This window comes from Xenopus laevis, chromosome 1S (genome assembly GCF_017654675.1).
Source record: "Xenopus laevis strain J_2021 chromosome 1S, Xenopus_laevis_v10.1, whole genome shotgun sequence".
Lineage (NCBI taxonomy): Eukaryota > Metazoa > Chordata > Amphibia > Anura > Pipidae > Xenopus > Xenopus laevis.
In genome coordinates, this window is record NC_054372.1 from 55295646 (window position 1) to 55322610 (window position 26965).

Sequence of the window (26965 nt, forward strand, 5' to 3'; positions counted from 1 at the left end):
AAAGAACAGGAAATTTGTCGCCGGGTGACTAATCTCCCTGAATCTGCCTGTGTGCCCTGACCCTTAAAAGAGAATTCAACGCCTAGGCGAAAAAATCCCTCCCCCCCACCCCTGCATAGGCCCTCCTCCCCCCGGCCTACCTCACCCCCCCCTGGGCAAATGTCCCTAAATTGTTACTTACCCCTCCTTCTAGATCCTCTCCAGCGGAGTTCATGGCAGCCATCTTCTCCCGAGCGCTCTTCATCCTGTATTAAGCGGTGTTTGGTGGCGCATGTACAGTAGGAGGCATTTACCGGTAAGGATCTACTATGCATGCGCCAAAAGTCATAAAGTTTCTGAAAAAAGAAATCGGAAACTTCGTGACTTTCGTGCGCATGCGCAGTTGGAGGCATTTGCCGGTACGGAGCTACTGCACATGCGCCCGAAAGTCACAAAGTTTCAGATTTCTTTTTTCTGAAACTTTGTTATAGCACATACAGAAAATGTAATTCTGTATGTGCTATAACTATTCTAAAACTGGAGAGAACTCCATTGGGAGAGCTTTTTCACACTGTACTAGACCCTAGAATAAAACCAACAGTTTGTTATTCTGTGCTCAGAAAGCAGGTTGACTGCATGGAACAATTTCTTATCTCAGAGTTACAGCTCCTGTGTAGAGATGCTCAGTTTGTTCTGATGATCTTATCAGGGGACACATTTTGTGACCAGGACATAGAGTGGGTTTAAAGGAGAACTAAAACCTAAAAATGAATATGGCTTAAAATGCTATTTTATATACTGAACTTATTGCATCAGCCTAAAGTTTCAGCTTGTCAATAGCAGCAATGATCCAGGACTTCAAACCTATCACAGGGGGTCACCAGCATGGAAATTGTCTGCGACACTCACATGCTCAGTGGGCTCTGAGCAGCTGTTGAGAAGCAAAGTTATGGGGTTGTCGCAAATTATCAAACAGAAAATGAGGTTTGTCTGTAATATAAGCTGAAGCTACAAGGCTGATTATTAAATTGTAATGCTAATTGCACTGGTTTCTGTGCTGCCATGTAGTGATTATCTGTATAAATTACTAATCGCCCTTGTTTTGTAACAATTATTTTCTGTGTGTACTGTATATTGTGAGTGGGTCCCTAAGCTCAGTAAGTGACAGCAGCACAGAGCATATGCAGTGAATCAGCAGAAAAGAAGAGGAGGAGATACTGGGGCATCTTTGGAGACACAGATCTTTACTGCTAAAGGGCTGTGGTTGCCTTGGGCTGGTACAGAAGCCCAAAACATAATGTACAACATTTCTAGCTACTTCTTTAGTTAGGCTTTAGTTCTCCTTTAAGGCAGTATGTGGCAGCTTGCTGCTGACAGATGTCTCTCCATAGAATGAGAACTTGCTACATGTCCTTGAAGGATCCTGCCTGTGGGCTGTTTTACTTTACCTAATATAAAATAATAAAACAAATTCCTTGCATCTATTTTAGAGACTTTGTGAAGGTTCAGCATTGAAACAAAAAGAGTGAACAGTATTACAGGTATTTAAAAAAAATAATTCTAATTTTTTTTTATTCAAGAATATGCTTTGTTAAGGTACAGATCTACGGTCTGAATAATCTTAAGGGACATATCAAGACTGTGTGGCATCAAGAATGGACATGGATACAAAACTATTGCTGTATCTGGCATTGTTCTTCTTATTGATGTTTTTGTTGATTCTGCTAATCTTCTTCTTGACCCGACAGCTGAAGAATTCCTTGCCCAGGTGATATTGTCCAAATCAAAAGAACAGATTTAATACACCATGAGACAACTTCATATGGGAATACTGGAAAATGAAGCTAATCATCAAATCTTCCAGAGCTACAATCTAAAATTAGCTTTAATATACTTTTTTTTTAACCCCCCTTCAAAGCCGATGCAGTCTGATGGCTGACACCACTTAGGAGTAAGTATATTATTTCTCATTTTCTTGGGCTGTTAATAACTCAAATTGTACAGCAAATTAAATTAAGTGGTGCTCTCGTATGACATTTTAACTCCTAAATGTACAAAATCCAAAACAGAATGGCTTTCCTAAATTATACATTATGTTAACTTAAACCTAGCACCAATAATAATTCTCACTCCAATTTCAGTTAGCTCCACTTTTGTGAATTACTACCTTGGTGTCCTGCCTCCAAGAGACGGTTCAGTAAATATAATAGTCAAGTGAATGTGCCTGGTCTGTATCTTTCCTGTGTGTTCTTATAATAGTGACTGATGCCTTGGGTTGTACACTACATGTTTATATTTCTCTAACTCTACTGGCTTTTCTGAATAATTAATTGTATGTGTTTTCTCTTCTTCATCACTACTGGTTTTCATTATATGTGTTATGTTTAGTAACCAGATCTTTTTATTATGAAAAAGAGACCTTACAGCTTACATCCTATAACTGTATATAGTTCAGCACGCTATACAGGTATGGGGTTCGTTATCCGAAAACCCGTTATCCAGAAAGCTAAATTATGGAAAGGCCGTCTCCCATAGACTCCATTTTATCTAAATGATCTAGTTTTTATAAAATGATTCCCTTTTTCTCATAATAATAAAACAGTACCTTGTACTTGATTCAATCTAAGATATAATTCATCCTTATTGGAAGCAAAACCAGCCTATTGGGCTAATTGAGTATTTACATCATTTTTAGTAAAAAGCTGGCCATAGACGCAAAGATCCGATCGTACGAATCAATGTACGATCGGACTTTCCCATCTCCCGACCCTCTACTTACCATTCCGATCAAATAAGAACAGATCAGCCGATGTTCTGTCCCTGACAGCAATCGTACGATAGTTATGTCTGACAAAGCTGGTGACAGTCTCCCTCTGAAAATCGTACGATCGGCAATACACGCAGAGATATTATCGGCAGCCGACAGAAATTTTCTAACCTGTCCGATCGACCAAACGACCGATCTCCGCCGGACGAAAATCGTACGAATCCACGATTCGTACGATCGGATCGTTGCGTCTATGGCCAGCTTTAAGTTATGAAGATCCAAATTACGAAAAGATCTGTTATCCAGGAAAACCCCAGGTCCTGAGCATTCTGGATAACAGGTCCCATACTTGTATATCTTTCCTACAATGAGGTTTAATTATTGGCATATGACTTAAAACTCCAGTACTGAAACGTTGTTATACCAGTAGGAGGGATTTGCTTTGGGATTTGATTGATGAGCCATTGTATTCTTAACTATTAGTAAGTGCAATATATACTTTAAAGGCAATGGAGAAGGTTTTCACACCATAAATGCTTTTTGGCTCTTTTATGTTTTATGGCTCTTACAGACAAGCGTTTTTACCTGCGCTCCCCTGCGTTCAGTTTTTCTGGGTTCAGCTGCAGGGGAGCGCAGGGATAGACGCATTACATTTTTTCCAATGGGGCTGTACTCACACAGGCTCGTGTAGGCGCCGAACGCAGGAAAAATGCAGCATGTTGCGTCTCAACCTGCGTTCGGCGCCTACACCCGCCTGTGTGAGTACAGCCCCATTGGAAAAAATGTAATGCGTCTATCCCTGCGCTCCCCTGCGGCTGAACGCAGAAAAACGGAACGCAGGGGAGCGCAGGTAAAAACGCTTGTCTGTAAGAGCCCTTAATGTGCTAAGGGGAGCCAGCAAGTTTTGTTTACCTATCCTTGTTTGAGATGCATATTTAATCCATGGGGGGTTTGCAAGTACCCATTCACACTTACGGAATTACACCTATAATTCTTGGGAAGAGTGTGATTGTGTTAGAATTACTCTGCTAGGCTTGGATTCATATCTATAATCAACACTTGTACGGTCTGGTAACATAAATAAACACTTGCATTAGGGTGTGTCCCTGTTTATTAAAATACTGCAGTATATACTTGGTATATAGTGGTGATACGTCTGTCTCATAGCTTTCAGTGGTGGAGTTTCTATGCGCTGCTATTTCCAGAAGATCATTTGGGAGAACTTTGACAACTGAGGACTGAACATACTGTACATTCTTATACTAGTAACTGTTTCTTTTTATCCTACAGTTTTACTATTTTATAACAAAGATAGAAGGGTTAATATAATCAAATAGCACTGTGGCCATCTTATTTAAATAAAGGGTGTTTGTTTCTTATTTTATTGTTCAGGTACAACAGTCTTTCCTATTCATCCCATAAATGCCCAAAGCTCCAGGTAGATTTTATTTCTCACTTTGATCATATACTGCAACATAATGTAAAAACACGAGAAATAACAAAATAACTATCTGTGTATTGCCTTTCTCAAGGAACAATCATCAAAATATCTCCACTATATCTAAGATAACCCATTTTTAAATTCTAGTTAGCAGGGCAGCTCCTGCCATTAGGCAGTTATCAGGGGTGACAAGAATTTGCCTCCTGTAAATTGAAAAGCAGAATTTCCAGTTTTTAAACCCGAAATTCGGCTCCACTAGTGCAGAAAGCACTATAGTGTTCATTGCACTGATGCGGCTCCCCTTTGACTCCCTCCAACGCTAAAGTTTAAGCAACAGTTTATATCATATTAAGTGACATATTAAAGAATCTTACCAAACTGGTATATATATTTTAGTAAATGTTGCCCTTTTACATCTCTTGCCTTGAACACCCATTTCATGATGGTCTGTGCCCTGCCTCAGAGATCACCTGACCAGAAATACTTCAACTCTAACTGTAATAGGAAGAAGTGTGAAAGCAAAAGACAGAACTATGTCTGTTAATTGGCTCATGTGACCTAACATGTATAATTTGTTTGGTTTGTTTATGTGCACCGTGAATCTTACGATCCTAGGGGGCTGCCCTTATTTTTTAAAATGGCAATTTTCTATTTACGATTATCCAGGGCCGGCATTAGAAATCATGGGGCCCCGTACAACAAAATTTTCTGGGCCCCCAAGCCCCACCCCAAATCCCGCCCACTCCACATCACAGTTAAAAGACCACATAGACATCAGTGCTAAAAAAGGTAACCCCCCCCACACTCCTACAAGTTAAAAAAATAAATTGATCAGGGCCCCCCTACAAGTTAAAAAAAAACAATTGGTGATCAGGGACCCCCTACAAGTTAAAAAAAACATTGGCGCCAGGGCCCCCCATAAAAGGTTTTTTTTTTAAAAAAAAAAAAAAAAAAAATTTGTGGCAGGGCCCCCCTGCAAGCAAAAAAAAAAATTGATGGCCTCGGGCCCCCCACAAGTTAAAAAAGGCCATTGGTGATCAGGGGCCCCCCTGCAAGTTAAAAGAAAATTGCCCAGATCCCCCCAAATTTTTTAAAAAATTGCTTGCCAGGGTTTTGTGCCTAAGGGAGGGCCCTTACTTGATTAGCCTAGCCCCCCTGCTTTCAGTGTGCTGCACAGCAGCTCTGTCAGCTGTCAGCTTTTCTTCTATTAAGATTTTATGAACCCTTGTGGTCCTTTAAGGGGATCCAATCCCAATGCCAATGCAGATTTACCGGGACCAATTAGGTTACAGGAAATCTTAATAGAAGAAAAGCTTCAGTGCACAGAGCTACTGTGCAGCACGCTGAAAGCAGGGGGGGGGCCTGGATAATCAAGTAAGTGAAGCATGGCCAGGCCCCCCCCATTAGATTCCAAACCCTGCTGGCCGGGACAACTGTCCCCCCTGTGACCCCCTGATGGCGGCCCTGCGATTACCCAATGGCACATACTACTAAATAGTATATTATTATGTAAATGGTTTATTTACATGAAGCAGGATTTTACATATAGCTGTTTTATACAATTATCATTGTTTGGGGGGTTTAGTTTTCCTTTAAATCGCGAAGCAGTTGTTTAGCATCGGGGCTGCAGCAGCCCCAGGATCGTCCCTGCTAGTTACACTACTGAAATGCCTCAAAGTGGTGTTTTGAATATAATTCCTGACCTTTGAGATATGTTCATTAACATATTTCAGATGCACTATAGTAAATGAAATGCAATCTGGAGATTTTTTTCAAATTGATCATATTTGTTACTATTAAAAGAGAACTCACATGTTTCCTTTTTGGCTATATACCTGCTATACAGAGCACAACTCAGTTCTGAAGTATCCTGTTCAAGTATTTCATAAAACATTTTACCTCTCATATAGTAACACTTTAGAAATTCTTTACATTTTTCTTTACATTTTCTGGCAAACAACCCCTTAAAGAGATTCTTATGTTTGCTTATCTGCATTCCATCTCCCTCCCTCATAGGTTTTCATTTTATTCCACGAGGTGTGTAATGGCAAGTGGTTGTGCAGAACACTGTTGTGACAAATCTTATTCACCCTGGTGGTCTAATGGTGCGGCAGGGACGCCCGCCACGCCGTTCCTCTTCTGCCGTCATGTCAGATTCTTAGGGCACGCGCGCCCACGTCTCGTTTTCCTTTATTGTCGCCGGCGTGCTGGCATAATGACGCCGGCACGCAATGGCATGAAAATCAAACACTATAAAAGGCTCTTTTGGGCTTCAAGACATTGGCCGTTATAGGATCTTGTTCCAGGTGCTTCTGTGCTTTAGAGCTTCTGATTAATCTGTGTTTTGATTACTGTTGTGACCCCTGCCTGGCTATTTGACTATCCGGACTTCTGAATACTGACCCTTGCCTGATTACCGACTTTGATTCTGCTTAACCCTTCTGATTGACTTCCTGGTTTGACCCTTGCCTGCCTGACTACGTTCATTCTCTGCCTGCCCCGACCCGGCCTTATCTGATTACTCTATTGCCTAACGCCTTGTACCACGACCTTCTGCCCAAAGACTTTGCCTACAGTTGTGACTTCTGCCTGTCTAGAACCCCTCACCTTGCACCTCTCGTTTTAAGACCTGATGGCATCTGAGTAGCTGAGGGCTCCTCCCGAGGCCAAAGGCGGCTGCTACAGGCTGAAGCACGAGCACGAGACCAGGGTGCTTGGCATGGGTTCTAGATTTAGGGTGCCAACCGTTACATTTGTACCTAGTAATAATGTGTGGGACGAGCCGATACCCGAGGGTCGTGTGGATTCGGGCCGACCTCGCACCCCCTTTACCTTACAAATGCCGGCTCCGATTTCCGGGTTGAACTTTTATAGACGCGCGCCCCGCCCCATCGGCGGGGCAGCGAGGGTCTCTAAGGCTCGGGCGAGTGGAGGGAGGTCCAGGTGGCGGAGGTCCTGACCCACACATTAATAGTACCTACAATGCGCCTCTTCCAATAGCTGGGTAATGTCAAATAAAGACACACTTCATTTTGATAATCAGCAAATGCTAATGAGGATGGTGGCTTGTTTAATGTCCTGTATACTTATGGAATAACAGTTGGTGACTGTCTAGAGTCTAGACCAACATAACTTTTGTTATAATAAAGCTCAATTAAATTGGTCACAAGCAGAAGGGTTTGAGAAAAACTCCTCAAGAATCATAACTCCCTTCTCTGCTCTGTCGGTTAGTTTTTCTACACAAAAAAAGATGTGTCCATGTGACTTACTAAATGTGACTCATTCTTCCTCAGTGCTTCTTCCAGCCATGACCTTTAATGATCTGTATAAATTCAGTTTTAAACTTGCCAACACGTCAGCGCTTTCAACCCAAAAATAAGAGCCACATTTATCAAGGGTCGAATTGAAAATTCATGTGAGTTTTTTTAACTCCCTAAAATTCGATTGAATTCGAAATGCGCCTTGGGGAAATGTATTAATAAAATAGAATTGTAAAAACTCAAATTTAAACGACCCGAAAACTCGAAAAATTTGATTCTAATTCGATCAAACTCTATTTTAGTTTTTTTCTCCAAAAAAAAAAAGCCTTGAATGTCAGGAAGGCTACAAACATCTCCAAATTGGTCACTGGACCTCTCCCATTGACTTATACTGTAATTCAGCGGGTCTTAGGTGGCGAATAGTCAAATCTGAATTTTTAAAGGGCCAGAGTATGATAAATCTCGAAAATCTAATTTGAATTTTTAAAAAAAAATCTAATCGACCATAAAAAACTGACCTTGAAAAATTCGAAAATTCGAATTTTTAATTCGACCTTTAAAGAAAAACTATACCCCCCAAACAATGTAGGTCTCACATAAAACAGCTCATATGTAAAACCCTGCTTCATGTAAATAAACCATTTCCATAATAATATTCTTTTCTACTAGTATCTACCATTGGGTAATCATAAATAGAAAATTGCCATTTTAAAAAATAAGGGGCGCCCCCTTGGATCGTATGATTCACAGTGCACACAAACCTACCAACAAACCATACTTGTTAGGTCACATGAGCCAATTAAAAGACAGAGTTCTGTCTTTTGCTTCAACATTTCTTCCTGTTACAGTTAGAGTTGTACTATTTCTGGTCAGGGGATCTCTGAGGCAGAACAGAGACCATTACGAAATGGTGGCTGAAGACAAGATTTACTTAAATATATAGACCAGTTTGGTAAGATTCTTTAATATGCCACTTAATATGATGTTAATATCTGTTGCTCAAGTATTCATTTTGGGGGTATAGTTTTCCTTTAATAAATCTTCCCCAGTGTGTCTGAATAGGCGTTAATGCGTAGAGACATAATATAAAATATATTATACAATACATACTAGTCCTGGTCATTTCGTGTAAGCCTGAAAATATTATTTTAAATTCAAGAAAATATAGAATAAATAAAAAGTTTTTTGATTTCTTTCAATTAATATAGACATAATATTAAAGGCTATAAAACTCTATAGTTAAGGGATCCTGTCATCAGAAAACATGTTTTTTTCAAAAAGTACCTGTTATTAGAGCTACTCCAGCAGAATTCTGCACTGAAATCCATTTCTCAAAAGAGCAAACAGATTTTTTTTATATTCAAATTTGAAATCTGACATGGGGCTAGACATTTTGTCAATTCCCAGCTGCCCCTGGTCATGTGACTTGTGCCTGCACTTTAGGAGAGAAATGCTTTCTGGCAGGCTGCTGTTTTTCCTTCTCAATGTAACTGAATGAGTCTCAGTGGGACATGGGTTTTTACTATTGAGTGCTGTTCTTAGATCTACCAGACAGCTATTATCTTGTGTTAGGGAACTGTTATCTGGTTACCTTTCCATTGTTCTTTTGTTTGGCTGCTGGGGGGGGGGAGGGAGGGGGTGATATCACTCCAACTTGCAGTACAGCAGTAAAGAGTGATTGAAGTTTATCAGAGCACAAGTCACATGACTTGGGGCAGCTGGGAAATTGACAATATGTCTAGCCCCATGTCAGATTTCAATATAAAAAAATCTGTTCTGCTCTTTTGATAAATGGATTTCAGTGCAGAATTCTGCTGGAGCAGCACTATTAACTGATTCATTTAAAAATAGTTTTTTTCCCATGACAGCATCCCTTTAGTATAGATATGGATATATATAATTTATGTGAAAGTAGGGGAGGGTGTGTGTATGAATGCTGGTTTTCATTTGGAGGGGTTGAACTTGATGGCCTTTGTCTTTTTTCAACCCGATTTAACTATGTAATATGGGATACAGCTGCTGAGATGCACAATCATCACTGCCACTACATTCTTGATATTTGCCAGTGAAATATTTACCCTTGTGAGTTGGCCTCCAACCAGAAGTCATTTTCTGAATCATTTCTCCGTAGTTTAGTTGCTGACAGTTGCGTGAATGAGTCAGTCGGGCTGGTGACTTGCTCTCATGGTTTTTACTCATTTACAAACATAGTGATGTGTATTGTACATGTTTTTTTCTGTTGTCATGATGTGGGTGGGATAGGAAAATCTGAATTTCCTATGTCTGCATTTAGTAAATGTAGTAGCAGAAGTTAATGTGAACAGAAAGCAAAACCAATAACAATTTCATTGCAGTACTTTAATTATGTATTTTCTTTATGAAATGGGGATTGTCTTTAAAGAACATGTAAACCCTCCCTAAAAAAATGTAATCAGTGAACAGCCGCTTTATTATCTTTAGATACCTGCCACTCTGGTTGTTAAATAGTTAACAGTAAGGCTGCAGCATCCCCTTAAAGGGGTGGTTCACCTTTGAGTTAACTTTTGGTATGTTATAGAATGGCCAATTCGAAGCAACTTTTCAACTAGCCTTCATTTTTTCTTTTGTATAATTTTTGAATTATTTGTCTTATTCTTTTGACTCTTTCCAGTTAAAGATGGGGGTAACAAAAAAACAAATGCTCTGTAAGCATTGTCATTGCTACTTTTTATTACTCATCTTTCTATTCAGGCCTTTTCCTATTCATATTCCAGTCTCTTATTCAAATCAATGCATGGTTGCTAGGGTAATTTGGACCATAGCAACCAGATAGCTGGAATTGAAAGCTGGAATAATTAAAATAATTAAAAAATGAAAACCAATTGCAAATTATCTCAGATTATAATTTTCTACGTCATACGAAAAGTTAATTTAAAGGTGAACAAACCCCTTAATCACTACAAATCCTTCTACTCCTCTAACCCATTCTGCCCCCTCCCTCAGGAATTTACTTTGGCTGTTGGCTCATGAGCATGCTCAGTACTTCTCAGCTCAGAGTACTAAACACTCCAGTCTAACAGCCAATGAAGAAATAGCATTGCTGATTCCCATAGAAACTCTAGCTGCCTGATCCTATTTTTTCTCTTAACCACCTCTCCTGAGCTCAGCTTAACCATTACAGTGCTCAACCCCAGCTGAACTGTTTATTAAAGTATGTTGTGCCTGTGTAACCCTGCACTGTGCATTGAATGAACTTTACAGCATACATGTCCTGTTTGCAGATGTCAATGTTACTGATGATGTGTCAGAGGGAAAATGGCTGATGGGTGAAAGCTGCTATTTGTTTTAGGAAAATGTGATGGAGCTGGTAAATGAAGGAGGATGCAGTACAAATGATGTGGCTTGGGAGAAGAAGATATACCCAACTTATATACATGGGAGGAAAATGTAGGTTTTACTTGTCCTTTAATTACAGGTTGTATCCCATGACAGCAAACTTTTTCTGTTAAACTCAATTTTCTCTTTACATAATTGCAGTATTTGATCTGACATTAAAATATGCAAAACCACGTAATGCATTATGATAGCAGTGACCTGTGCTATTTTGTTTCCCCCATTTCTGTATTTAACAGATGCAATTCATATGAAGCAGGGGGGGTCCGAGCCAAAGTTTGGCCTACCACCCACTGAAACATTGCACCCCCTGGCTAGCACCCCCTCCCCCCCCAGCCTGCAGGTTTTGGGCACATTAGTACCCATGCCCACACTTGCTGTGCAATAATGCCCACATACATACAGGCAGACTCACTCAGTCTCTCTAACACACAGACACAGTCACGCACAAAGAAAGAAGCAGAAAGAACCCAGACTGAATCAGAACCTGTCCACACTCTGTCTCTCTTACACACACCAGGCTACACAGTTAACAAGTATCATACTTAGTTAAAAAGGATCTGAGGATCAGCAATGATTGCGATTATTTATTTTAAAACTGTAATTTGGGCAGCGAAAACCCTTGCCCTTACCTTACTTACAGTATGTCTGATCCCAATCCATCGACAGAATGTGTTACTGTCACTTAGTGAATCATGCTAGGCCCAGCCTCTCCAACAGTTTGTGAGTGTTGTCACCTTTTACCAGAACATGATATCCTTTTTGACTTCATGATCTCCAAGAAGAACAGGACCATGTGTTTTTTATATGGAAGAATGGAGGGAATATAGCACAACATAAAAGCTTTTACAAGATTTCTTATTCAATTACAAATGAAAGCAGCACTTGCAGAACTCGCTGTTGAATAAACAACAGTTAATTAAAGTTTGATCAAAGTTTCAATTACGTTTAATAACCTCAGGACATTACATGCAACCGAAATGTTGGATTGACTTCAAGAAATTGCTTTTTATACAGCATTAACAGGACTAAGTATTGTTGGTCATTTGAACAATTCATAACCGAGCTTTAGAAGTAGAACCCAAGCCAGGGTTTTTTTTAAGCAGGTTATGGCAGAATACTATCATTGTAGAGTGGAGTCAGATTTTCATCTTGGTGGAACCATAAAGCTTTGTCCGTGCTGCTGGCTCTTCAGGCTGAGTTGCCTCTTTTTTATATTACAATCTCTAGTGAGCAAGGGCCTCTTTACCTACTGCATCAATCTGTGTTTGTATGTCATTTGTAAGTATGAAGTATAAGACCTTCTGTTGTATGACACTGTGTAATATGTTGCCATTTTAGAATTGGGGGTAATCTATTTGCTGAAATACCCATGTGGCCTTGGCTATGTTGGCCAAACATCTAGAGCATTTAAAAAAAAAAAAAGAATGAATGAACATAAAAACACGATAAGGAACTTTAAACCAGAGCCCAACAGGGAGGGAACCAATGCAAATATAAGAAAAGAAAAAGAAGAAGATGTTATTAACGAAACATTTTTTGAAGCAAAGCATAACGTGTCACACCTTAGATGGCAGATTCTGGAGGCGGTTAGTAGAGATGCAGGGAATGTACAAGGTTTTTGTTAAGACGCAAGGCTTTTTGGATCTGGCAATTAAAAACATTGTTTCCCAGAGGCCTTAATGAAAATTTCAGCCTTGCATGTTTTCTTTGAATTAATTTAATTTCTTTGGTTCTGATGATTTCCCTTTTCCTTCACAGATAAGAAATGCTGGTGGAGGGGAAAAAAATTTGAGTAGAGGTAAAAATAACAGCCCACTGGCAGTGAGTATACTTTATTTTTCATATAGAAGGTTATGACCAGTATGTAAATACTTTAATTGATTAGGGCTTTGCCATTACCAAACAGTTGGACTTTTTGTTTTGTTCATTGGACTTTGAAATCGGCACTACAATCAAGTGTTTAATTGGACAATTGAGGATTATGGGTGAGGGAGGCGGGATCTATCCACATCTATGTGTATAAAGATGTTTTGTACACTTCATGCTGTATCCTGACGAAGGGAGGGTGAACCCCCCGAAACGCTGATACAATAAATGGGGTATGCTCCCTAACTGCAAAACATTGAGTGTGTGCAGATCTGTATATACATTCTACGGTTGCTAAGGGACCAAGCCTGGTCAACAGTTAACCAGCACCACCATTGCAGTGTAATTGCAACATAGGTGTGCGGTAGACCAATCGCATCTACTACAGTTTAGTGTTGTTAAGGCATTTCTTGCTTCATTTCAGTCTTTACTGCAATGACAGTATAATGCTTACCTGAGTCAACAATAACTATTACTTGGCTGCATGAATCATCATACAGACAGATGTGTAAACTGCAGTCCATTGCATTTACTAGGTTTTATGGTTCATGGGGGGAGATGTGGGCAGGCGCTAGGACAATGCTGCCTAGGGGCGCCCCCGCAGGAGATCCGGCCCTGGGAGTTAATGGAGTGCTCATTGGCCATTTCTGCAGTCAATGTATAGGCACGTCTGTGGTTAATATGCTGATTATCCCTTTCCTGTAGTAATTATACTGGCACACCTGGATTTAATATGCAGATTATTCCTTATTTATAGTAATTACACTGGTATAGCTTGGATTATTATGCAGATATTTTATTTTCTGTAGTACATTCATTATACTGGCATGTCTGGGGTTAAAATGGCTGTTTTCTATTTAATTTATCGATCATACTGACCATTTATACATGCCAAGGGGCAACTGTAGTAATCAGCTGCTTGATAATTGGTGCTACAACTTATAAGTAAAAATAAAATGATAAACTAAGAATGGCCAGGTAATCATTAGTACAACAAGCAATGCAGTCTGCAGCAATCTGAACTGACTGATTATAAGCCACACAGCTGGAAATGGATGAGGTAGGAAACCTGGTAATGTTATGGTTCAGAGCAGAGTTGCCAGATTAATTTACATTTCAAAACCAGCCAAAAAGTAGCCCAATTTGTACACTGAACAATCAATATGACAAAAGCATATAGAAGCAGCTAACTATAATTCTATTTGTGTGGCACATGTGATTATCACATAGCAGATGCAGCGGGCTGTAGTACATACGGGTTGATATCGGAATTAAAAACAGTTGCTTTCTATGACTTTCTACTCAATTGCATTCTGGGGATTGTAGTTTCACATTAACCTTGGCTGTATCCATTTGCTAAATAAAAACTATAATACCCAACATGCACTGGGATGGCATTGGCACACTAGGGGGGGAAACTTTCTAGTTAGTTTTTAAACTACAAAGCCGCCAAGGCTCCAAAAACTAGGTCACATCTGTACCTTGGCTAGTTTGTACTTTGGAAACCTGCCTGGACTTGAAATTTGTAGCCCAATTTGGCAAAAAAACTGCAAAGCTGGCAACCCTAGTTCAGCAGCACACAGTAAGACGAGGAAACATAGGCCTGTGCTGAGAGAGATGTGATGTGGGAGAAGGCAGAGCCAAGCCAGGGTGTGTCAGGTCACAGAGGGTGGGTCTTCACTTCCACTGCCTGAGAGACTCTCTCTCTCCTAGACGTGCTCTCTGGAATCCGAGGAGACAGGCAGCATCTCTTGCCCAGCAGCTTCTGTAAGTATTCATTGCATTCATTCAATGTGTCTCTGCACACAGGCTACACAGGTTGGATTAAAGAAAGGCAGCGTTTATTGTACCTGTTGATCTATACTGAATCCCATAGTGTATTTAGTGCTCAGTAAAGCCAAGCAAGAATTCTGCCTTTTTTTGTTGTTGTTATTTTCTAAGGAAAAGTTGTCTGTATACTATATACAGGATATCTATCAGGATAGACACTCCCTCACAAATATGCAGAATAATCAGTTAGCCAGTAATTTATAGTTACTTTACCATAGGGTTACACCAAGCAATCAATCGACTATTAGCACGGATTGCTTATCTGTAGTTAGACTAATGAAAGCAAAATAATTGGTTGTGATTGCTTTGTTGTCATATGGTGAGTATTTAAGTGGCCTTCCCTCAGTAAAAATGATTTTGATGTTATTAGTAGGGAGGAAACACAACAGAGGTAGGATTATATTTATTTTACAGAATAGTTGGTAACCCTGAACCCTCCTGAGTATTTCTTTGGTCTAAAATAAAGACCTTTCCAGCTTTTCCTAAAATAAACTGATGCCGGGCATTTCATTAGGCTGTAGCAATAGCTTGGCTTACCCCTTACCTTTCTTTTAATGTCAATTTAATTTAAAGGTAACGCAGAAGATTCAATTGCAGCACTGGAGTAATTGTAGACTTGTAAATGGGGCAGGGTTATAGGAAACCTTATAGTGCTTCAGAGATCAGAGATCAAGACACCAGACGCTCCACAGATGCTTTGAAAATACAGCTCCAAGCGCTCCTGACACCTTTTGCTTGCTTATGGAATGCTGGGAGTTCTAGTCCAACAACATCTGATGGGTGTCTAGTTGCACATGACCGGTTTACTTCTTACATACAGTCAAGCCTGTATCCCGTGCATAGCATGCTACTAGGGTTGCCACCTTTTCTGGAAAAAAATACCGGCCTTCCTATATATTTATCTTTTTTCCCTATTAATAACATTGGGATCAACCATCATTTTTACTGGCCACACCGGTAAAATACCGGCCAGGTGGCAAACCTACATGCTACTTGAGAGACTCTTATGTCTGTGCTGAAGTAAATATCCTTTTGTCATTTCAATTTCAAATGTATTTTATTTTGCAGCCCTCAGCACTTACCTCATCAACACTAAAATGGCTTTTAAATCAAAGGTAAGATACATGTTAATAATCTACTAAGCATGAACTAATAACCAATGACCGATAAACCTGACTTCAATCTGCCTTCTTTTGCAAAAAGGTATTGGCTTTTGTGGGGTTGCTGAGAATTGTAGTTCAGCTGCCTCTGAGTATTTCTGGTGTGTGCTGTAGTAGCCTGGCAGTTGTAGTTAACTTTAAAACTAAAATCTGATATTACATATTATTTTACCAACTATCCTTCTGGATTATGTAGGGTTAAATGTATTGTTTGTTGTTGTTGTGTACTTTGTGCACTAATCTGTTTACCCTTGATTTGCAAGGGTATCATTAGAAGTATACTTCTTCCCTCGAAATAGATACTGCCCTTGTACAGAAAACCCCCTACTGACGTGTACACTTCATAGTTACTCCTCTCATTTTCTGTAACTGTACAGAACCCACCCAAATTGGCTCAGCCCTTGCTGGTCATATGACCAGCAGGAGGCAGCCCGCAGCTTTTCCGAATTCTGTTCTGTTTATTAACCCATTGCTGCGTACTTCACTGGAAACCGCTGTACTGTACTTACATTTGATTATAGAGGATCTGATCGCACCCTGTGTAAATATACATTGCTCAGTATGCTGAAGCAGGCCAGTTGTCAGGAGGTTGTAAAACTGGTTTGGGGGATGAATTTGGCACAGACAGGGTTGTCAGATATAAAGGCATGGTGCTTTATAAGAAGAGGAAGGGAAATAAATGGTTTTCTAACAATGATTTTATCAGTTAAACAAGCGGTCCATGTGACAAGATATCAAGGGCAGTATTGCTGATGCATAAACCTACCACTAAATTGTAGTGCAATACTGTACTGTATTGTGTAATATTCAAAGGAAGTAATGCTGTATGATCTGGTTTCCTCCCACACTTAAAAAGCATACATAAAGGCTCCTGTTGAACTTCACTCTCGATTGTGTTGTACGAATGTGATTTGAGACTTAGATTGTCAGCTCACTGGAGCAGGGATGTTGTGAATCAACAGTCTCTGTAAAAGTGTAAACATACACATATATTGTACAGGTATGGGACCTGTTATCCAGAATGCTCCGGACCTGGGGTTTTCTGGGTAACGGATCTTTCAATAATTTGGATCTTCATACCTTAGTCTACTTTGGATAAAATGAAGTCTATGGGAAACTGCCTTTCCGTAATTCTGAGCTTTCTGGATAACAGATCCCATGCCTGTATATGTGTGTGTGTTTTTTATATATATATATATATATATATATATATATATATATATATATATATATATATATATATATTATATAATATAATTTGCTCTGTTATTGGTTTATGCAGCATTGCAAACATTATGCTTTATGAAACTGATGTAAAAATTAGGCCATAATGTTGTCTATGTATCTAATCCTTTAAGGAAATCAGAAATGCTTGAATCTGTGCAATTCAGTGTGTTTTTTAGGGCAGGCAGCCATAGATTTAGGGTGGGAATTTAGTTAGCTGTAGGGATTCATTGCTAGTGATGGGCGAATCTGACCTGTTTCGATTTGCCAAAAATTAACGAAACAGCGAAAATTCGCCAAAATGCAGTGACGTCTATCACTTTGTTAATTTTTTTTTTTTTGTCGCACGTCAATTTTTTTCACCCATTGGATTCTAGGGGCGTAATTTTTGTGGCGAAACTCTGTGAAAAATTTTGCACATGGCTATTTATTGCAACTGTCTAATAAATTGGTAGTAAAAAAAGAAAAGAAGTGGGCAAATCGTGTCTACAGCCATTGAGAGTCTGTTTATGTTTTGCCCTGTAATAAATATTCCCTGCAGTGGTAACTGTTGTAATCCGCTATGAAATATAAACAGACTATTCTAATAAGAAACAGCAAAACAGAATTCTCAAGGGGTGCACGCTATAGTTTCAGAATGATTTTTTTTTCTCTTCAACTCATAAAAATTGTGGAATTCAATGTAAAGTGAGCAGTATCCAAATTCCAGAAAAAACCCTGGTCCAGAGAATTTTGGATAATAGATCCCATACCTGTATTTATTTAATAAGCCAACCAAAAAAAAGGATTCCAACAACTTAGATGCTGGCCCATAGAAAAGAGGCTTTAAAAAGCCTATATAGGTATGGGACCTGTTATCCAGAATACTTGGGACCTGGGGTTTTCCAGATAACAGATCTTTCTGTAATTTGGATATTCATACCTTAAGTCTACTAGAAAATCATGTAAACATTAAATAAACCCAGTAAGATGGGTTTGTTTTCAATAAGGATTAATTATATTTTAGTTTGGATCAAGTAACAGGTACTGTTTTATTATTACAGAGAAAAAGGAAATTGTTTAAAAAAAATTGAATTATTTTATTATAATGGAGTCTATGGGTCCATTCTGGAATTTGGAGCTTTCTGTATAACGGGTTTCCGGATAACAGATCCCACACCTGTATTATCTATAAACAAACACTTTCTGCATATGTACTTTGCGTGGAAGCCAATACAGCTCTGTTTAATTTTAAATGAAGTACCTCTTCTGTTTCAGAGTACTAGTTGTTTTTTTTCTTAACAACTGGCTAATGCTTCTTTTGTCTGTGTGCAATGTGGATAGATGAAATTCTTATCTTCATCTTTGGCTTTTTTAACTTGCCTTTGTTCATTTCTGGAATTCTTTTAGCATTCTGCCTGTTAAAAAGAACATGGTTTCAAATGAGGAAGGCCCCCATCATGGTGTGGCTAGTTATGTGCTGCTGAAAATCTGTAGCAAAATTCCTTAAGAAAAGTGGTGCCTAACAAATGAAAACCTCCAGTGACTCAAGCTTAGGCTTGCCACCTTTTCCCCCAGTAAAGACCAGGCAGGGGCGTGACTGTGACATGGACAAGCGGGGCTATGGTGCGGCGATTGGCCGATCTCCGTGTCAAATAAGGAAAACCGGACAGGAAGTTTTTACCTGGGCAGCCCTTCAAAATACCGGGCTGTCTGGGTCAAAACCGGACAGGTGGAAACCCTACTCAAGCTGTCTATGCCCTTTAGGATAATGGCACACTAGTAGATTAGTCGCCGCTGGTAAATCTGTGTTGCTATGGCCATCATTACTGGTGGGAAGGGAACTAGGAGTGTTTTGTTGGCCATGGTCATGCAGATTTATTGCACTTAGGGCTAGGGTTGCCACCTGTCTGGTTTTGACCAAGTTTTTTTTTTTTAAACTACCTGTCTGGTTTTCCAAATTAGGACAACCGGGCAGGATTTCCTATAATTGATGCAGCGATCGGGCAATCGCTGATCGCCACGTCACAGCCCCTCCTCTGATTTTGTGACCTCACCCCCATTGCATCACTGGCCTGCCCCTATTTCATCATGGCTCCGCCTCCTGGCCAGAGTTGAATGGGCAAAAAGGTGTCAACCCTACTATTCAAACAATCCCCTTTTCTCTGACTGCATTTTTATTTAGAAAATGATCTATAAATTAAATTTATAAAAAATGTAAACATTAAATAAACCAAATAGAATGGGTTTCTATCCAATGAGGATTTTTAATATATCTTAGTTGGGATCAAATGCAAGTTACTGTTTTATTATTATATTTTATTATGTATTTTAAATTAGAATTATTTGCTTAAAATTAAGCTTATGGGAGATGGCCTTAGAGTAATTCGAAGCTTTCTGGATAACGGGTTTCCTTCCGGGTAATGGATTCCATACTTCTAGAGTAGACCATGAAAAATTGTTCATCCCGGCACCACTTGTCAGGGCAAACACAGACCTGAAGAAACTCTGCCATTGTAAGAGAGTATTTGCTAACCTCAGATTGTATTTTTGTTTCTGTAGTCCAGAGGGACAATAAAGGATTTCCCAGGATTTAAGGCAAATGATGATGCTGAAACTCTTCGCAAGGCAATGAAGGGATTGGGTAAGTTAAAGTGGACCCGTCACCCAAAAAAATGATTCAAACTGTTATTTTATAACACTAGTCAAGCAAAATGAACTTAAATTACACTATATATAAATTATTTGAATCTAGTTTCCTTCAGTCTGGGATTCATAATTATAACAAGCAGACAGGAGCCATATTGTGCACACTGTTATTAAGGTAAGCCTTGCATCATCTCACAATCTTGTTTGTGCACCGGAATGGGGGACCCAATGTTCATCCCCATGCCCTGGCTACACAATTAAACAGTGAAGAGAAAGGGGGAATGTGTGAAGGGCAGTGACATCTAGGAAGTGCTGAATGGAAAGTGAAAGTAATTGTCTAAGGCATAGAGGAGGGGCAGACAATATTTGATAGTTGAGATTTTTAAATGAGCTTACAACAGCTATGAATGCTTTAATAGAAATTGGATTTCATGTTTAATTTGAAGAGGACTTTTATTATACAGATTTTTGTGTCTGGTAAAGCTTCAGTGCTTCACATGTTTTTTTAGGTTCATGAATTTGGATTGTTTTGCTAGATATACTGTTTTCCTTTGAGGAAATACTGGCAAAAATGCATGTTTGGTGTGTTGATTTGGTACCAGCCAGATTACCCATCCCATGACATTTTTTTAATTATTTAGCTTTTTATTTAGCAGATCTTGAGTTAGAAATATCCATCTCTGTTTGGTTGGTTTACCCCAACTACTAAGCAATGGTTTTACAAACAGATTGGAAGATGATAAAAACTATAACACTGTCCCCTCATTGAGCAATATTTTATTGGGTGGTGAAGTATGTGACCCCATTTGAAAGCTGGAAAAAGGCAGAAAATGGTGAAAAAAACAATGACCAAATGCAAATTTTAAAAAGTCAACTTGACATTTTCCTACCCTCCGGCGATCCTCCCATATTTACAGTGTATACAGTTACTTGCCATAAAAAAACAAGCAGATATGCACATGTTTTATTCTCTGCATATCTGAAGTGGGAGATACCATGTTACTTGTATTGACTCATACATGCTCTATAGCTAATTATAAAAGATCATGACTGTTTGTGACTGTGTAGATTGTGTTGTTCTTTGGGGTGCATGGAATCCAGGGTTTGAATAGGGATTTGTCAGAATCACAGAATTATTTCTGGTGCCAGATTCATCTGAATCACAGTGGTCAGCCAAACTGAATCTGTCACCTTAAAGGAGAATTCAATAATTAAATAAAAAACCCCTACCCTACTTAGACTCTCCTCCGTTCCCCCCCCAGGCTATCTGCCCCCCCCCCCCCGGGAAATGCCACAAACTTTTTAATTACCCCTTGGTGCAGATTCAGGGATCGCAGTTCACGGCAGCCATCTTCCGGGTCTTTGTGTCTTATTCCGGCGCTTTGGATTTTCGTCCATTTCTGTGCATGTACCGGTAAATTGCTCCAACTGCGCATGCACCGATTTGCCAGTCTCAGATTACCGAATACCTGGAAGATGGCTGCCCTGAATCTGCACCGAGGGGTAAGTAAAAAGTTAGGGGCATTTCCCCCGGGGGGAGGGGGTCTATGTAGGGTAGGGGTGTAGGGTTTTTTTTTTAAGTTAACGGTTGAATTCTCCTTTAAAGGACAAGGAAAGTTAAACGAAATAAGTAGCTAGAAAGCTAGAAATGTTGTAGATTATGTTTGTGCTTCTGTACCAGCCCAAAGCAACCACAACCCTTTAGCAGTAAAGATCTTTGTCTCCAAAGATGCCCCAGTAGCTCTTCATCTTCTTTCCTGCTGATTCACTGCACATGCTCCATGTTGCTGTCAGTTACTGAGCTTAGGGACCCACTCACAATATACAGTACATATAGAATATAAATGTCACAGTATAAGGCTGGTAAGTATTTAATATGGATAATTACTACATGGCAACACATTACTACATGGCAACACAGAAACCAGTGCAAATAGCATCAGAATTTAATAATCAGCCCTGTAGCATCAGTTTATATTACAGACAAACCTTATTTTCTGCTTGATAATTTGCAACGGCCCCTAAGCTTAGCTTCTCAACAGCTGCTCAGAGCCCACTGAGCATGTGAGTGTCGCAGACACTTTCCAAGATGGTGACCCCCTGTGACAAGTTTGAAGTCCTGGATCATTGCTGCTATTGATAAGTTGAAACTTTAAGATGGTGCAATACGTGCAGTATATAAAACATGGCATTTTTAGCCCTATTCATTTTTAGGGTTTAGTTCTCCTTTAAGTTAACTTTTAGTATGTTATAGAACATCCAATTCTAAGCAACTTTCTAATTGGTCTTCATTTTTTCTTTTTTTATAGTTTTTTAATTATTTGCCTTTTTCTTCTAATTCTTTCTATCTTTCAAATGGGGGTCGCTGACCCCATCTGAAAAACAAATGTTCGTTAAAACTACAAATGTATTGTTATTGCTACTTTTTATTACCCATCTTTCTATTCAGACCCTCTCCTATTTATATTCCAGTCTCTTATTCAAATCAGTGCATGGTTGCTAGTGTAATTTGGTCCCTAGCAACTAAATTTAGTTGAATAAACTAAACTGAAATTGCAAACTGGCCAGCTGCTGAATTAAAAGCGAAATAAATAAAAAAACACAAATGATAAAAAATGAAAACCAAATGCAAATTGTCTCAGAATATCACATCATACTAAAAGTTAACTCAAAGTGAACAACCCCTTTAAGGCTCTGGATAACTGAACATGACAATTGATAATCTTATACGTTAAACTTTCTCCAAAGGCAAATTATAAGTGGTCTCATGTTTCATGATACAAAAGTGTCTAATTATTTTATTATTCTGGCCTGTCTAGACTAATTAGAACAGAAGATGGTTAATGTAAAACTCGCCCCTACATGTGCACAAAGTTTTATGTAAAGTGGAATTGACACTTTTGCCTGCAAATCTCGCATCTCACTGGTTTCCAGTTTGGGGTGGTTATGGCTTTGCCAAATGCTTTAGCTGTTGGCCATATTCTATCTAACAGGCATTGAGGTCTGAAAACAGAAATGCCTCCTGCCCATTAGAATATTCTCCACAGCCAGTTCAGAAGATTGTCTTTGTCCCCGATGCAGTGGAAAACAGAAGGAGAGTTGTTTTATGCACAGCCTCAGAACATTTTTTTATTAGTAATCCAATTCCGCCATTTATTTAGAGGTTTAATAAAACTATAAGTATCCCTGGCACCCAGAGCTTTTTCTGTTGTCATCTCTCAGGTACTGATGAAGAATCCATCATTAAGATACTTATATCTAGAAGCAATGCCCAACGTCAGGAAGTTGCTGTTGCCTTCAAAACCTTGTTCGGCAGGGTAAGAGCTAAAACTTAATTACCTTCTTCCCTTTGTCAATTGTAAAATGTTATGATTCATACATTGCTGTCTCTGCAAAGTCCTTTTTAAATCCTAAATGTTGTCTTAAAAGGTGTATGAAATGTCTATATTATTTGTACTAGTATATTAATAAACTTCTACAATCTGTTAAACCAGTAAATAGATAATTGCTGGTGTGAAAAACACAATTTTGTTGAGAAACACAGGAGTCAGTTACATTTCAGCAGCTGGACACTCTTGGTTCATCTATACAATTTGTTCTTAGTACTTTTGAGATATATAACATAGTTGTTAAGATTTAAGTTGTACTGAAGATGTTAAACATGGTGTCTATGGGGCCCATGAACACAGTGAAGGGGCCTCTTTTTGCCTCTGATTGGTCAGCCCCTCTCTACTTACAATACAACCATAACATCTTGTTATTGAATGATTTTTGTAAATCAGTTCAAGATGTTTCATAGCAGTTAAGTGCAAAGCTATGAATCCAGAGGCAGACTTTGGCATCTGCTATTTCTGTAATTTTCCTTTTCTAGAAATTATGGATAAGTATTCTCTGTTCCTGGCAAATACCACAGCATCCACAGGAATTTCTTAAACTGCAGAATGGGAAGGAGCAGGAGAAAACACACCCATAATTTTAATAATTGAATAAATAATAATTCTAGAATAAATGGGATCAAGGCATAGACAAAACCTACTGTTACATGCTGCTCAGACTTCTGGTTTGTATAACTATAATTAAATGAATTATACCATCAGTAACTAAAGGTTGACCAGGTCTGAGGATAATCTGATACAGGATAGTCAATAAAACTTCGTAAGATCCGTGTGCTCAGTCACCAGCGTTCCGGCTGTGATATAGGTCCAAATAAGCAATTCAAGCGGCACTATAGATGAATATGAGGAGGTTTATTGCAGCATATTAGGGTAACAGCATCGCCTAATGCGTTTCGGGAAAACATTCCCTTAATCATAAGCAAATCATGGCTATGATTAAGGAAATGTTTTCCTGAAACGCGTAAGGCGATTCTGTTACCCTAATATGCTGCAATAAACCTCCTCATAATCTGATACAGATTTATATTTAGAACATTTTTGCAACCATTGTGTTGTTTAAAAACCCTGTTGTATCTCCACCTTAGAGAGAACTGTATAAGTCACAAAAGGCTTGTTATCAATATATCTGCCATATAAATATCTACATATATATATACAGGGACCTTGATTCTGGGATGGCAGTGGATGTGATTTACTTAGACTTTGCTAAAGCATTTGATACAGTGCCACACAAAAGGTTACTGGTTGTGCTTGAGTGACTGTGAACCTCTGATGAGCAGAAACTAATAAGACAGAGCATTGAATTTATGTAATAATTGGTTTCTTTATGTTACGTTCCTGATACTTAAGAATTGGTGTATTAGAAACTATACCCAGTAAAGATTACCAGAAGAATGGGTTGGAACTTGGTCTGTCTTGCAGATTCATTAGAACTTTGTTGAGGTGCTATCATGAGGGATCCAGCAGCATAATAGTAATCTTGGACAGGCTGGTATAAAGCAGATAAGGTTTTGTAGGGCAAACAGTTTGGGATTCGAATATCCCTTCTTTTTGGGAATGTTAAAGACATCTTAACAAAAAAACATTACTATAGTGTGAGACATGCTAGCCATGTAACTGTTTTTTTTTGCTTTCAAATAACAAAAATGACAGTTAAGGTGGCCATACATGGAGAGATCCGCTCGTTTGGCGATGTCGCCAAACGAGCGGATCTCCCTCCGATATGCCCAATATCGGGTTGATCCGATCGTGGGCCCTAGGGCCCAACGATCGGATCCTAACGATGCCTAACGGGCGGTAGGATCGCGGGACCGCATCAACGAATAGATGCGGCCGCGATCCGACGGGATTTTATGTCCCATCTGATCGAGATCTGGCCGACTTTCGGCCAGATCTCGATCGGTGAAGCCCGTCGGGGGGCCCCATACACGGGCCAATAAGCTGCCGACACGGTCTGTCGGCAGCTTTTATCGGCCCGTGTATGGCCACCTTTATTCAGGATGTCAAGATCTCATGACAAAATGTAATCACAATAACAAACTTCCTGATGTCACAGGGAGAAAACAATACATTTGCTTTTCTGTTTAGATATTAGGCTTGCCCTTTTGTTGATCATTGGATGGTGCCTTTGGTCAACATGTTGGTTGTGAGAAACTTGTGGTGTTTGGACAGAGTCTAAGAATATGTACATCGCTAGAACAGAGCATGTGTGCAACTAAAGGCTCTACAGGCTATAGCTAATTAACTCTTAGTAAAACAGCCCATAATATGTCTGTGAAACCTCTATATTCAGGTTCATGTACAAAGAGTTTTATGTAAGCAAATGCATTCATGTTTTCTTCAATGTAAGATGATAATGCTATAGGCTTAATATACTGTGTAACAATCTTGAAATAATTTTACTTGCAAATCCAAAAAACATCTACCTGGTGGAACAATACTAATTAACTGTTGTCTTCTGCTTTAGGATCTTGTTGATGATCTGAAATCAGAGCTGTCTGGTAAATTCGAGAAACTGATTGTGGCTCTGATGATCCCAGATGCTTTGTATGATGCCTACGAACTCCGACATGCAATGAAGGTGAGGTTTGCAGTTCATCTGATAAATATTCTTTTGTGTGGTGCAAAAACAAGCCTGTATCAGTAATATTCAGTATACACTACATGGGCTGATATATGAAGCTGCCTTCTGGCTATCAACATCTCTTTACCAAATCAAGGGTAGTAATATGACATTGGTCATTCCTTTGCTGCTATAACAGTCTTGGAAGACTTTCCGCTAAATGGTTGAACATTATTGGTGAGATTCGCTTCTATTCAGCCATTAGCAACGGTGAGACTGAGCACTGATGTTGGGTGTCAGGCCTGCCTTGCAGTCAGTGTTCTAGTTCATCCCACAAGTGTTGAGTTGGGTTAAGGTCATGGCTCTGTTTGTAGTTGTAAAATGTATACAAGTGTTGAATGTAACTCTCCTGTTGATTCTGTGGCATTATATATTTGGGCATGCCCCTTTCAGAGCCACAGTAGGAGGAGGATAGCCAATAAAAAGCCTGCAGTCACAAAAGCAACGACAGGCTTCAGTTCCCTAATAGGTCAGCTGCTGATTAGTTCCTATCCTACAGTGTGTGGTATGCCACAAGCTCCCCTGCACAGCCTGGGATAGGAGGCAGCAGAAAATGGAACAGATGGGTGGGACTAGTAGGGGTTTCTTGTTTTCCAACCAGAAACACTTATTTTTTCTGCACATTCCCTCTATATTAAAAAGAGTATAATGCATTACCACTTTCTTGTTTTTCACACAATACATGTTCTTTAAGATTTCCAGCATTAAAGGAACGGTAACACCAAAAAATGAAAGTGTTTTAAAGTAATGAAAATATCATGTAGTGGTACCCTGCACTGGTAAAACTGATCTGTTTGCTTTAGAAACACTACTATAGTTTATATGAACAAGCTGCTGTGGAGCAATGGCAGAAATTGAAAAACGGCTATATGGCACAGGTAAACTAATGGATAAAAGATAACACCATTAGACAGACAGAGCTTATTTGCTATCTGCTGTGTAACCTGAGCCTTTTCTCCTTTGAATGGCTGCCCCCATGGCTACACAGCAGCTTATTTATATAAACAATAGTAGTGTTTCTGAAGCAAACACAGCAGTTTTACCAGTGCAAGGCAACACTGCATTATATTTTCATTACTTTAAAACACTTTTATTTTTTGACATTACTGTTCCTTTAAGCTAGATCCTTGCTTTACCTTGGTTAACTTTACATGTTCAAGAGTTGGAACTGGAAATGTCTGTACCCCGTGCAAAAACGAACAATATTGTTAATCAATCCGATTTACAGAAAAATATGTCTTCTAAAACATTTTTTAATAATGCTTTTTTAAACTATTCTATTATTTCAAAGAATATGTATTTTTGGACATTTGGAGCAATTTTAAAGATTTGTTTGTGGTTTCTATTCTGTTTCCAGCCAAAATTTAATTATATGAATGCATTCACTTTGCAGTCAAGTTCCAGTCTTAACTACATA

At 39.1% G+C, this 26965-nt stretch overlaps 1 protein-coding gene across 2 annotated transcripts in view; it reads left to right on the top strand.

The window, feature by feature from the left end:
- Window positions 1–1407: 1407 nt before the first annotated feature.
- anxa5.S (annexin A5 S homeolog) overlaps window positions 1408–26965 on the top strand; it is a 37362-nt gene continuing 11804 nt past the window's right edge. The window contains exons 1-8 of one of the 2 annotated variants that reach the window (XM_041575116.1): window positions 1408–1520; window positions 1728–1930; window positions 12581–12643; window positions 14402–14455; window positions 15587–15633; window positions 19444–19525; window positions 22753–22847; window positions 25393–25506. In XM_041575116.1, the coding sequence (XP_041431050.1) occupies window positions 15616–15633; window positions 19444–19525; window positions 22753–22847; window positions 25393–25506 (309 nt within the window). In that variant the 5' untranslated portion in view covers window positions 1408–1520; window positions 1728–1930; window positions 12581–12643; window positions 14402–14455; window positions 15587–15615. 2 annotated transcript variants of the gene reach the window in all.